At 47.7% G+C, this 12,184-nt stretch overlaps 1 protein-coding gene across 6 annotated transcripts in view; it reads left to right on the plus strand.

Annotated features, from left to right (window-relative positions):
• Positions 1-12,184, plus strand: part of LOC139226750 (E3 ubiquitin-protein ligase rnf213-alpha-like) — a 166,275-nt gene that overhangs the window by 80,066 nt on the left and 74,025 nt on the right. For all 6 annotated transcript variants that reach the window (XM_070857737.1, XM_070857736.1, XM_070857741.1 and 3 more), the window contains 4 exons: positions 396-1,824; positions 2,121-2,311; positions 5,836-5,991; positions 7,372-10,905. In XM_070857737.1, the coding sequence (XP_070713838.1) occupies positions 396-1,824; positions 2,121-2,311; positions 5,836-5,991; positions 7,372-10,905 (5,310 nt within the window). The remainder of the gene's footprint in view (positions 1-395; positions 1,825-2,120; positions 2,312-5,835; positions 5,992-7,371; positions 10,906-12,184) is intronic.

Raw genomic sequence — 12,184 nt, forward strand, 5'->3', positions numbered from 1 at the left:
TCAATGAAGCTTGTTCGTCATCAGTGTTATCAGCACCAGACTGCTTCTATTATATAAAATTTGCAGCAGTGGACATAAGAAAGAAAAGTACAAAAAAGTGACTGATAATTGTTTACAATCATTTGATATTTCAAAGGCAGCTGATGGCAAGACTCATTTAGTCTTTGTATAAACAGCTTCTTCAGTTGGTAATGCATTGCTTTTTTTCGACGTAACATCACGCTAGAGCACCAATCGTGATTAGAAATTTGTACAGCATTTAAATAGTTATTATATATTTATTGCACTTCTGGCTGTGCATTTAAATAACCTAAGCCCTAAATTCTCTGCTGCAAGTTCAGCTGAGGCAACTTATTTTAATATTTATACTCTTGAACACATTTTATTTTCGACAGAATTTCAACAATGTCCAAAGGCTCGGAAAGTCGTTCATTGAATTGTACTCATCTGGAAACATGCTTTACAGAAACTGGAAGGCACGAGTGTTCTGCAGTAAAGAGAGTGATGTCTGCCTAACAATGGACTTTAACGTAAAAGGAATTGGATGTCTAAAAGTCGGCGGAGAGGTCTGTGATCAGCTGCAAGTATTGTGCAGAGCGCTGGAGGCGTGCCTTCAGGGCTGGTGCGAGTTCATTGAGAAGAGACGAGCACAGTTCTACTATCTGAATTACTATACAGCAGAACAGATTGTGTATCTGTGCTCAGAACTGGGATGCTTTGCTGCCGGAGAGCCTCTGTGTGAGCAGGTGATGACAATGCTGTCGTTCATTAAGCCTGACTGCACTGCGAAGGATATCAGAAGTGCGATGCCTCAGCTAATTACATTGAATGAGGATTCCGAAAATGGGGAGATGAGTGACTCTGTGCTGGAAGCTGGGGAGAGTGAAAGTGAGAGTGAAGAGGCTGATTTGGATTTGATCGACTTTGCCCCACCTACTGCAAGTTCAGTAGGGTACAGTCCAGAAAGAGCTTATATTTGGACATCATCTCAGAGTGACTATGAGGAGTGTGATAATCAATTCCAGTATGTTGAGCCTGTTGAAATCCAATGTCCAGAGCCTGTCCAGTTCCAACATATTGAGCCTGCAGAGTCAGTATGTGAAGAAATGTATGATGTTGGCATATCAAAGATGTCTTCCCAAATAGAAAATGCAGGTCTTTCTGAGGCGATTACACTCCTCTGGACCAAATTTATGGAAAACATGACTGCTTTCTTAACTGACCATTTAGATATATCCGCTTTTGGTGACTTGCTTAGCTGCCTTTCAGATACGAATGAGACAACAGTAAGGAGACAGCTTCCTCATTCTCTGCATCACGGAAGACCGAATCTCGTAGTCTGTGCCCAGCCCGAGATCTTTAGAGCTGCCTTATATGTCTACATGCAAAATCAAGAGCAGCCCCTGCCAACCTATGACGAAGTTCTTCTGTGCGCCGAGGAAACGACTTATGAAGAGGTCGAACTGTTTTTACGGCGGGCTTTGAGCAGAGGGTCCCACGAACAGAAAATCTATACGCTAGTACACGCAGATTGCCTGAGTTATGAAACTAGCGTCAGATTTGGAGAGTTGTTTGAGGAATTGATACGTCACTGTAATCCAGAATATCGGTTTGTTGTCATCTGTGATGCTAAGCGCCAACACTGTTATATCCCATCATATCTCAGCCATTACAAAGTACCTATAGGGCTGAATATCAAAACAGAAGCCATTCAGCAGTACCTGGTCAATCATTTCACTGTCCCTCAGGGGCAGAACTCAGCAGCTCAAGTATTCCATGACCGGCTTTCTGTCAGAATTGTATCGTCCAAAAGGCCTGGAGTGGGTAGGTACCAAAGCCTGTACCGTTGTAATATTCTATTTGGGAGGGGGAACAACATTGGACATTTCTAAGATTTGGGGACATATAGCCATTGCCGAAAAACATTTGGAAGTATGTCTCGCTCTCATTTCCCATTGTGCTTATTTAATACTGTACAGAAGAGGCCTTTTAAAGATCAATGTAAATTTCCGTAATCCAACACTTATAAACCTCATTTTAAAATTCTTTCAAACAGAATTTCACGTCAGCCAGAACCTGGTGTCCAAATACAAACTTTCTTGTAATTGTTTCTCATACAGGAAAATCGCTCTATGTTAACCGACTGCATGAAAAGCTGTTACAGCGCTGTCCTAGAATCCACAATGCTCTGATGACAATCCGATTAATTGACCCTGCAATTGATGAAAACATGATTGTTCAAAAGCTGCACAATCTTCCATATCCATGCAATCTTCGACAGCCAATGATATTCCATATTGATGCAGCTCCTGTAAGTAATCATCAAAGTTCACGGCCCGCTATTACCGGGGAGGTGGGGGGAGTGCGGGAGACCCCAGGGATGTGGAGCCCCTGCTGGCCTTAACAACGGGTCCTCATTTAAATAATCTGCTGCAGACTCCCGGCCAAAACGACAGCCTGGCTGGGCAGGTGCGAGCAGCCATTTGGAGCAGGAGGCACAGCTACAGATCCGTGGGAACAGTCTCCGGCTGGTAGTGCAGGTTAATATCAGGACACGGCGGGAAGGAATCGGGTTCGGAGGGGGTAACTGACTTGCATTCTTATAACTGCCCTCCCCCCACCTCTCATACACACCAACCCCTCCCCCCACACCTCACACACATACTACCCTCTCCCCCCACCTCACACACACACACACACACCCTCCCCCCACCTCTCATACACACCACCCCCTCCCCCCACCTCACACACACACCACCCCCTCCCCCCACACCTCACACACATACTACCCTCTCCCCCCACCTCACACACACACACACACACCCTCCCCCCACCTCTCATACACACCACCCCCTCCCCCCCACCTCACACACACACACTACCCCCTCCCCCCACCTCACACACACACCCCACCACCTCCCCCCACCTCACACATACTACCCCCTCCCCCCACCTCACACACACCCCCACCCCCTCCCCACACCTCACACACACCCCCACCCCCTCCCCCCCACCTCACACACATACTACCCCCTCCCCCCACCTCACACATACTACCCCCTCCCCCCACCTCACACACACCCCCACCCCCTCCCCCCACCTCACACATACTACCCTCTCCCCCCACCTCTCATACACACCACCCCCTCCCCCCACACCTCACACACATACTACCCTCTCCCCCCACCTCACATACACACCCCACCACCTCCCCCCCACCTCACACATACTACCCTCTCCCCCCACCTCACACACACACACACACCCTCCCCCCACCTCTCATACACACCACCCCCTCCCCCCCCACCTCACACACATACTACTCCCTCCCCCCACCTCACACACACACACACACACACCCTCCCCCCACCTCTCATACACACCACCCCCTCCCCCCCCACCTCACACACATACTACTCCCTCCCCCCACCTCACACACACCACCCCCTCCCCCCACCTCACACATACTACCCCCTCCCCCCACCTCACACATACTACCCCCTCCCCCCACCTCACACACACTACCCCCTCCCCCCCACCTCACACATACTACCCCTCCCCCCACCTCACACATACTATCCCCTCCCCCCACCTCACACCCCCCCCCCCCACCTCACACACATACTACCCCCTCCCCCCACCTCACACACACACACACACACCCTCCCCCCACCTCACACACATACTACCCCCTCCCCCCACCTCTCATACACACCACCCCCTCCCCACACCTCACACACACACTGCCCCCTCCCCCCATCTCACACACACACTGCCCCCTCCCCCCACCTCACACACATACTACCCCTCCTCCCCACCTCTTACACACACACACACCCCCCCTCCCCCCACATCACACACACACCATCCCCTCCCCCCACATCACACACACACCATCCCCTCCCCCCACCTCACACACACACACTGCCCGCTCCCCCCACCTCACACACACACAACCCCCTCCCCCCACCTCACGCACACACTGCCCCCTCCCCCCCACCTCACAAACATACTACCCCCTCCCCCCCCACCTTTCACACACACACACCCTCCCCCCACCTCACACATACACTGCCCCCTCCCCTCATCTCACACACACACACACACACACCACCCCCTCCCCCCACCTCACACACACACACACACCACCCCCTCTCCCCCACCTCACACACACACACTGCCCCCTCCCCCACCTCACACACACCACCCCCTCCCTCTACTTCACACATACCACCCCCTCCCCACCTCACACATACATTCTCCCACCCCCCACCTCACATACACACACACACACACACACACACACACACCACCCCCTCCCCCCACCTCACACACACACTGCCCCCTCCCCCACCTCACACACACCACCCCCTCCCCCTACCTCACACACCACCCCCTCCTCCCACCTCTCACACACCACCCCTCTTCCCCCACCTCACACACACACACCACCCGTCCCCCCCACCTCTCACACACACCACCCCTCCCCCCCACCTCACACACACACCACCCCCTCCCCCCCACCTCACACACACACCACCCCTCCCCCCCACCTCACACACACACCACCCCTCCCCCCCACCTCACACACTCACCACCCCTCCCCCCCACCTCACACACACACCACCCCTCCCCCCCACCTCTCACACACCCCCCTCCCCCCCCCACCTCACACACACACACCACCCCTCCCCCCCACCTCACACACACACCACCCCCACCTCACACACACCCCACCCCCTCCCCCCACCTCTCATACACACCACTCCCTCCCCCCCACCTCTCACACACACCACCCCCTCCCTCCCACCTCACACACACACCACCCCTCCCCCCCCACCTCACACACACACACCACTCCCTCCCTCCCACCTCTCACACACACCACCCCTCCCCCCCCACCTCACACACACACCACCCCCTCCCCCCAGGCCTGGTTCCCGCCAGGTGGACAGTTAAAATCGCAACCACGTTTCTGAAGACAATAAGGTCTACTTTCAGCAGGTAATTTTGTCCCTGAAAAAGTATTGCAAGTTGTAGATGTTCTCCAGAATCCCTCTAGAATTGTGGAAGATCATTCCTTTTACAACACTATCACTTACTTTCTCATCTCTGCCTTCTTAATTCAATTTTCATGGGACAAAGCCTTGCAAGAGACAATGTGTAGCTCACTGATATCAATCTCCTCCTGTCTGACATACATCCACTCCAAGAAAGATGGAATGAAATTTCTCTCGCTTTTATTGGACTTATCTCCTGAGCCTGGAGTATCACGGAACCATACATGTGAGACCAAAGTTTGGGGATTCTGATTATTCACCAATTTCCATCGTTCTTTGAGGGGTCCCCCTCCATTATGGAGGGTAATTAGAGGCTGGGTGATTTAGATACCAGAATCATTGCATAAGCACTGTTTCCTTTCTGAAAGGAATGAAATCTTAGTTAAGATCCAGTTGTTCTTTTGAAATATGAAGTCAATCTCTTCTGGAAATGAGAAAGAAAGAAAGGCTCGCATTTATATAGCACCTTTCACATCCACTGGACATCTCAAAGCGCTTTACAGCCAATGAAGTACTTTGGCACTGTTGTAATGTGGGAAACGCATTGGTTCTCGTATTGCCACCTTTGGTGATTTTGTTTTACTTTGTGCAAAGGGAAAGACTTTAGAAATACACAAAATCCTCACGTGCTACAAATTATTCTGAAAGTTATTTTTCCATTGCATAAATTGTGACATCCAGATTTATTGAATCTTCTCTGAACTTAGTACATCAACAGATAGATTTTGTGTCGGAGTTTACGTTAATCTTTATGGTCCTTTTTTCCTTTTGTAAGGTAAGGAAAAGACTGGAAGAATTCCTTTTCAAGATTCTAATATTAGGATTCCTGAAGAACAGTAAGGGAAGGATCTGGAAACGCAGCACAGCTCACCTGTACATTGTGGAACATCTGGATGGCAATGAATTCCTTTGTAAACCCCAAACTCAGCAGGTTGTTTAGGCTATAGTACTTTCAAAGCAATATTTTGCAGTTAACATTTACATCTTGTAGTATCTCTGGTGTGTAACTTCTGACTGATGAAGTTCACGTAGAACACTTGACACACTCAAATTATGTTTTTCGGTGCATACGTTTTACACAGGCTGCGTTTCATTTAGGTGTGTGGGGGGCCTGACCCATCCACCTCCATGGCACGAACCTGGTATTGCAGTACTTCCAGGAACGGTGCAGTGGCTCTAGGCCTTTTGGCTAAGAGCATTGGCGCAGAGTGATCCTTGATGTGTGCAAGGTGACCTCTGGCGTTTGTGATTTGACAAAGAATTGGAACGATTGGCTACGAATTAAAAAAAAATACTTATGTAAAATTAGTGCACACACAAATGTAGTCTGAGTGTGTTAAGCGTTCATATGTGAACTATGTCAGTTGAAAGTTCCACCTTTAAAACATAATTTAAAGTGAATCTTAAATGTTTTCTGTAGCAATAGGCTGTTCATCTGGTTACTTGTAGCTGGAGGTGTGCTATTGGACCAAATATTTAAATAATTAAACAGGATCTGTAGCTGGATTAATCAACCACTTGTTCACATGAACCAACTAAAAAACCAGAAGAAAGAAAGACTTACATTTATGTAGCGCCTTTCACGACCAGTGAAGTACTTGAGTGTAGTCACTGTTGTAATGTGGGAAACGTGGCAGCCAATTTGCACAAAGCAAGCTCCCACAGCCAGCAATGTGATAATGACCAGATAATCTGTTTTTGTTACATTGATTGAGGGATAAATATTGGCCAGATTATATTCAGTAAAAATTGAAACCACCAGCTGATTTAACTAAATAATAATTTCTCCCAGAATGTGGTTATGAATTAACTAGCATAGTATCTGTTTCTTTCACTAAGGGTCAACAACTATGGTCTAATTATGTAGGTTACCATTTCGTAAAGTTCAGTGTTATATAATTACATTATTTTCTCGCTGAAATTCTCAGCAAGTTAGCCTATCTTGATTATGGAATTGAAGTAAAGTTGTTGAGGCCAGTTGGTTGGATATATTCAAGAGGGAGTTAGATATGGCCCTTACAGCTAAAGGGATCAAGGGGTATGGAGAGAAAGCAGGAAAGGGGTACTGAGGTTGAATGATCAGCCATGATCTTATTGAATGGTGGTGCAGGCTCGAAGGGCCAAATGGCCTACTCCTGCACCGATTTTCTATGTTTCTATGTAAGTATGGCCCTTTTCTCTGCTTGCTGATTTCCCTACACTAACAGAGGAGAAAGCTGCTCTTTTGTCAAGAATAGTGCGGGCAACTCTGCAAACAGAAATTTGCAGCTTAAGTGACAGTTTTCCTTCTTTCAATATGCTTTTCTTGTAGGTAACCGTGGGACTTCTAGGTATCCTACCAACAATTCACTGCAGACCGCCAAGAGAAGTCCGTCGGCTTGAATTAAGAAAGTGCGAGGGCACCCACCGTAATATTTTGGAACCGTTAATGGATGAGGGGGAGTTCACGAGTGAAGCCATTCAGAGACCCTACCAATATCTCCAGCGGTTCAGTGCAAGGAAAGACATCGATCAATTCATATACAGCAAGAACATTGTTGAAGGATATCCTGCTGAATGTCTCATTTTATTTCTCCAACACTGTGGACTAAAGGATCCTTCCTGGGCGGAGTTGAGAAACTTTTCTTGGTTTCTGAACCTTCAGTTAAAAAACTGTGAGCAATCTATCTTTTGTGATCCTTTGTTTGTTGGCGATACCCTGCTTGGTTTTAAAAACTTCATTGTTGAGTTCATGATTCTCATGGCTCGAGACTTTGCAACGCCGTCTCTGAACATTTCAGACGAAAGCCCTGCTTTCTCAGCCCTTCAAGCACCTGACGAGCTATTTCCATATCTGATCCGGAAAAGATGGGAAACCCACCCTCACCCATACATATTTTTCAACGCGGACGGTCTTTCCATGACGTTCCTTGGTTTTCATTTGCAAAGAAATAATCACAGTGGCTTTGATGCCGTGGATCATCGTACTCGACAGATTCTGAGAGGAAATGTCATGTCGTCACAGCTTGAAAGAGGACTCAGCATGCAGAGAATAAAGTTTAACGAGGATTTTGATGATCTTCCCAGAGAAGTGAAACTGCGAAAGCTCTCCTTGGTACTTGGTGTCCAAGAGGCAGCAGATCCAGACGAGACCTACGAACTAACAGCAGACAACATGATGAAAATGCTTGCCATCCACATGCGCTTTAGATGTGAAATCCCTGTCATCATCATGGGGGAGACCGGCTGTGGGAAAACGAGACTGATTAAGTTCCTTTGCGACCTACAGAAAGGCAAGCATAAAACTGAGACTATGAAACTGGTCAAGGTACATGGAGGCACAACAGCAGAGACAATCTATGCAAAAATCAGGGAAGCTGAGGAGCTTGCCATTAAGAACAAGCAGAAATATGGCTTGGAGACGGTCTTGTTCTTCGATGAAGCTAACACCACAGAGGCCATTCATGCCATCAAAGAAGTCCTCTGCGATAAAACAGTTCAAGGTAAAGCAATGAAATGCAACACTGGCTTAAAGATAATAGCAGCCTGCAACCCTTACAGAAAGCATTCTGAAGTTATGATTGAACGCCTGGAAAAGGCTGGGTTGGGATACCGGGTTAAAGCGGAGGAGACTGAAGACAGACTGGGCAACGTGCCTTTGAGGCAGCTGGTGTATCGGGTGCAGCCTTTACCACCAAGCATGATTCCATTGGTCTGGGACTTTGGACAGCTGAGTGACAAAGCTGAATTGGCTTATACTTGCCAGATTGTGCAAAGATATATCCGAAGCCACAAGCTTCCCTATCTGCATACTCGAACCATAATAGAGGTCCTCGCAGCCTCGCAGCAATTCATGCGGCAAAAGAAAGATGAGTGCAGCTTTGTGAGCTTACGAGATGTGGAACGATGCATGGAGGTTTTGGTGTGGTTTTATGAGCATAAAGAAATGCTATTGGGTTACCCAAACCCAAATAACCAAATCTTGGAAGCTCTGGTATTGACGGTAGGAGTCTGTTACTATCCTTCACTGGTGTGCAAGGAAACATATTTAAAAACCGTATGCCATATTTTCCCTAAACCTTATGATTCGCTAGGCGCAATTCAGACTCAAATTGTCAAATGTCAAGACTGTTTGTTGGACAGGATAAAAACAAGAGAAACAATAGCTAAAAATGAGGCCTTAAAAGAGAACGTTTTCTTGATGGTTATTTGCATTGAGCTGAGGATCCCACTCTTCCTTGTTGGAAAACCTGGTAGTTCAAAGTCCCTGGCAAAGACAGTTGTACTGGATGCTATGCAGGGGCAATCTGCTCACTGTGAGCTGTTCAAAAAGCTGAAGCAAGTTCACATGGTGTCATTTCAATGCAGCCCTCACTCAACCCCGGAGGGGATCATCAACACCTTCAAACAGTGTGCACGATTTCAGCAGGGCCGCAACCTGGGTGAATATGCTTCCGTGGTGGTCTTAGATGAAATTGGCTTGGCAGAAGACTCTCCACAGATGCCGTTGAAAACTCTTCATCCGTTGCTGGAAGATGGTTGCGTTGACGACGACAATCCACAGCCTCACAAAAAAGTAGGCTTCATTGGAATTTCCAACTGGGCCTTGGATCCTGCCAAGATGAACCGTGGGATCTTTGTTTCCCGATTGGATCCATGCGAGAAAGAGCTCATTGAGACGGCCAAGGGGATATGTTCGTCTGACCATGCTTTGCAGCAAAAAGTGCAGGATCTCTTTCCCACCTTTGCCAAGGCATATTTAGAAATATGTCAAAATCAAAATGGGCAGTTTTTTGGACTTCGCGACTACTACAGCCTTGTAAAAATGGTTTTCCTTACAGCCAAGGAGACAACACGCAAGCCGACGGAGGAACAACTGGCCGACGCCATCTTACGAAACTTCAGTGGTAAAGATGAGTTCCAACCAGTTCCAATTTTTCTCCCTGCTTTGGAGGCTCCTCCTCAAACAAGTACACTGGAGATGGTGAAAAGAAATATCACAGCAGTTTCCAGTGATGGAGAATGTCGCTACCTGCTCCTCCTTACCAAGAACTACGTCGCCCTTCACATTGTACTGCAGCATGTTTTTCAAGATCTGGAGGACAAGCCTGAGATTATATTTGGGTCTAGTTTCCCAAAAGATCAGGAATATACACAAATCTGTAGAAATGTAAATCGAGTGAAGACCTGCATGGAGACTGGGAGAATGGTAATACTTCTAAATTTGAAGAACTTGTATGAAAGTCTTTATGATGCTTTGAACCAGTACTACGTGAACCTTGGGGAATACCAATATGTGGATCTGGGATTGGGAACGCATCGTGTCAAATGCAGAGTGGACAAAAAGTTTCGACTGATTGTTATTGAAGACAAGGATGTCGTCTATGAGAAGTTTCCCATTCCTTTGATCAATAGACTTGAAAAGCACAGCCTCGACATGAGTACTGTGCTTAACCTTCAGCAGCAAGGTATCACCAAAAAATTGGAGCAATGGGTCAAGGAGTTTGTGTCAGTGAAAGATAATCGAGTGCAAAGCGGCAGATTAACGTTAAACCCTTCAGAGGTGATCATCGGATTCCATGCTGATGCTTGTGCAAGTGTGCTCCTGCAAGTTCTGGACACTGCATACCTGACAAATGAAGGTACCTTGGAGGATCCTAGAACAATACTAAAATCAGCAAAGCACCTTCTTCTCAACTGTGTGACCCCAGATGCTGTGGTTCGTTTGAAGCACTCAGAGCTCGGGGATCATGAAGTCAAGGAGCAATGGAAAGAATATTTTGTTCAACAACACCATAGATCACTGAGTGATTATATTCACCAACATCTTGGCGACACAGAGGCACGACGGCACAGTTTTGTTGAGGTGATGATGTTGAAATCTATACATTAGAAGAATTTCGCTATTGACTCCAAGCTGGGGATTACTGTATGTAACAATTTGAAATTAGATTATGGGATCTTAGTTAACTTTCAATCGTGTTTTGATAAATTTTAGATTTTTGTCTACGGTTTGATGCTGAAATGCTGCTGTATTCAAAAGATAGGCAGAAGACATCCAACTCATGTGGAGCTTCAGTTTGTACACCTTTAATGTGCCTTCATTATACTAATCAACCACACCAAACTAAAATTAATGCCTATTCTAAAACAGGAGATTGCTACTTCATAGCTTTGGCCGGAATTTTAATCCGGAGGCAGGTCAGCAGCTGTGGGGGTGGAGGGGGACAGGGGCAGGGGGCTAGAGAGCTCTTGGGAAACCCGGGAAAACGGGGGCTCGGAGTGAGATTGCCTGCGGCCTTGGATGAGGAGAGGTCGGGAGGAGATCGGAAGCCTCCGGGTGGGTATTGTGTTCGGGGGGGGAGATCGGAGATCTTGGGGGTGGGGGTGGGGGGGGGGGTGGGCGCTGTGAAGGGATATCGTAGGCCTAGTGGGGTATATTGGAGGCCTCCGGCAGGGTGTGTTCGGGGGGAGATCGGAGGCCTTGGGGGTGGGGGGGGGGAAGGGGGCCGCTGTGGAGGGATATCGGAGGCCCCGTGGGGTAGGTTGCAGGCCTCGGGCCTGTCTGATTGCGGAGGGCTGAGTGAGGCAGGGATGGAATTGGAAAGGCATTTACATCCTGGGATCCAGCAGTCCTCGCCTTGCGGGAAACCCGACCAGCCAGTGGTAAATTTGAAATGGTGGATCGCCATGAGGCACGCCAGCCTCATTATAATATTTAAATGGGTGACCTGCCTCCAGGGAGCGGGTTGGCTGCCCATCCCCGTCCCGCCTCCATTTGAGTGGGCGAGTTGGGTTCGGAATTCCGTTTTTTAACTGTTTAACCTCCCACCCGGCCCCAAAACCAACCGTTTTTGGGGGATAAAATTGTCTGGTTTTTTTCCTCATTGACTTTAATGTGAAGGAATTAATCCAAATTATTTCCAGTAGGGCAAAAAAAACGACTTGAAATATGAGAAGTGAAGCCAGTGGGCTTAATTTCCCTGCTGCTGTTTTCAGCATGCCTGTTAATACATCTGTGTATATAAATGTCTGTGTTAACAAGTGCTTTCAAAGAATAAATCATTTGCAGAAAACTGTTAATAGCTGCACTGAAAACAGCACACAAAAGAAATGATGGCCACTGAGTATAGCATGTTCTGTTT

Source organism: Pristiophorus japonicus, chromosome 16 (assembly GCF_044704955.1).
Source record: "Pristiophorus japonicus isolate sPriJap1 chromosome 16, sPriJap1.hap1, whole genome shotgun sequence".
Taxonomy (NCBI): Eukaryota; Metazoa; Chordata; class Chondrichthyes; family Pristiophoridae; genus Pristiophorus; species Pristiophorus japonicus.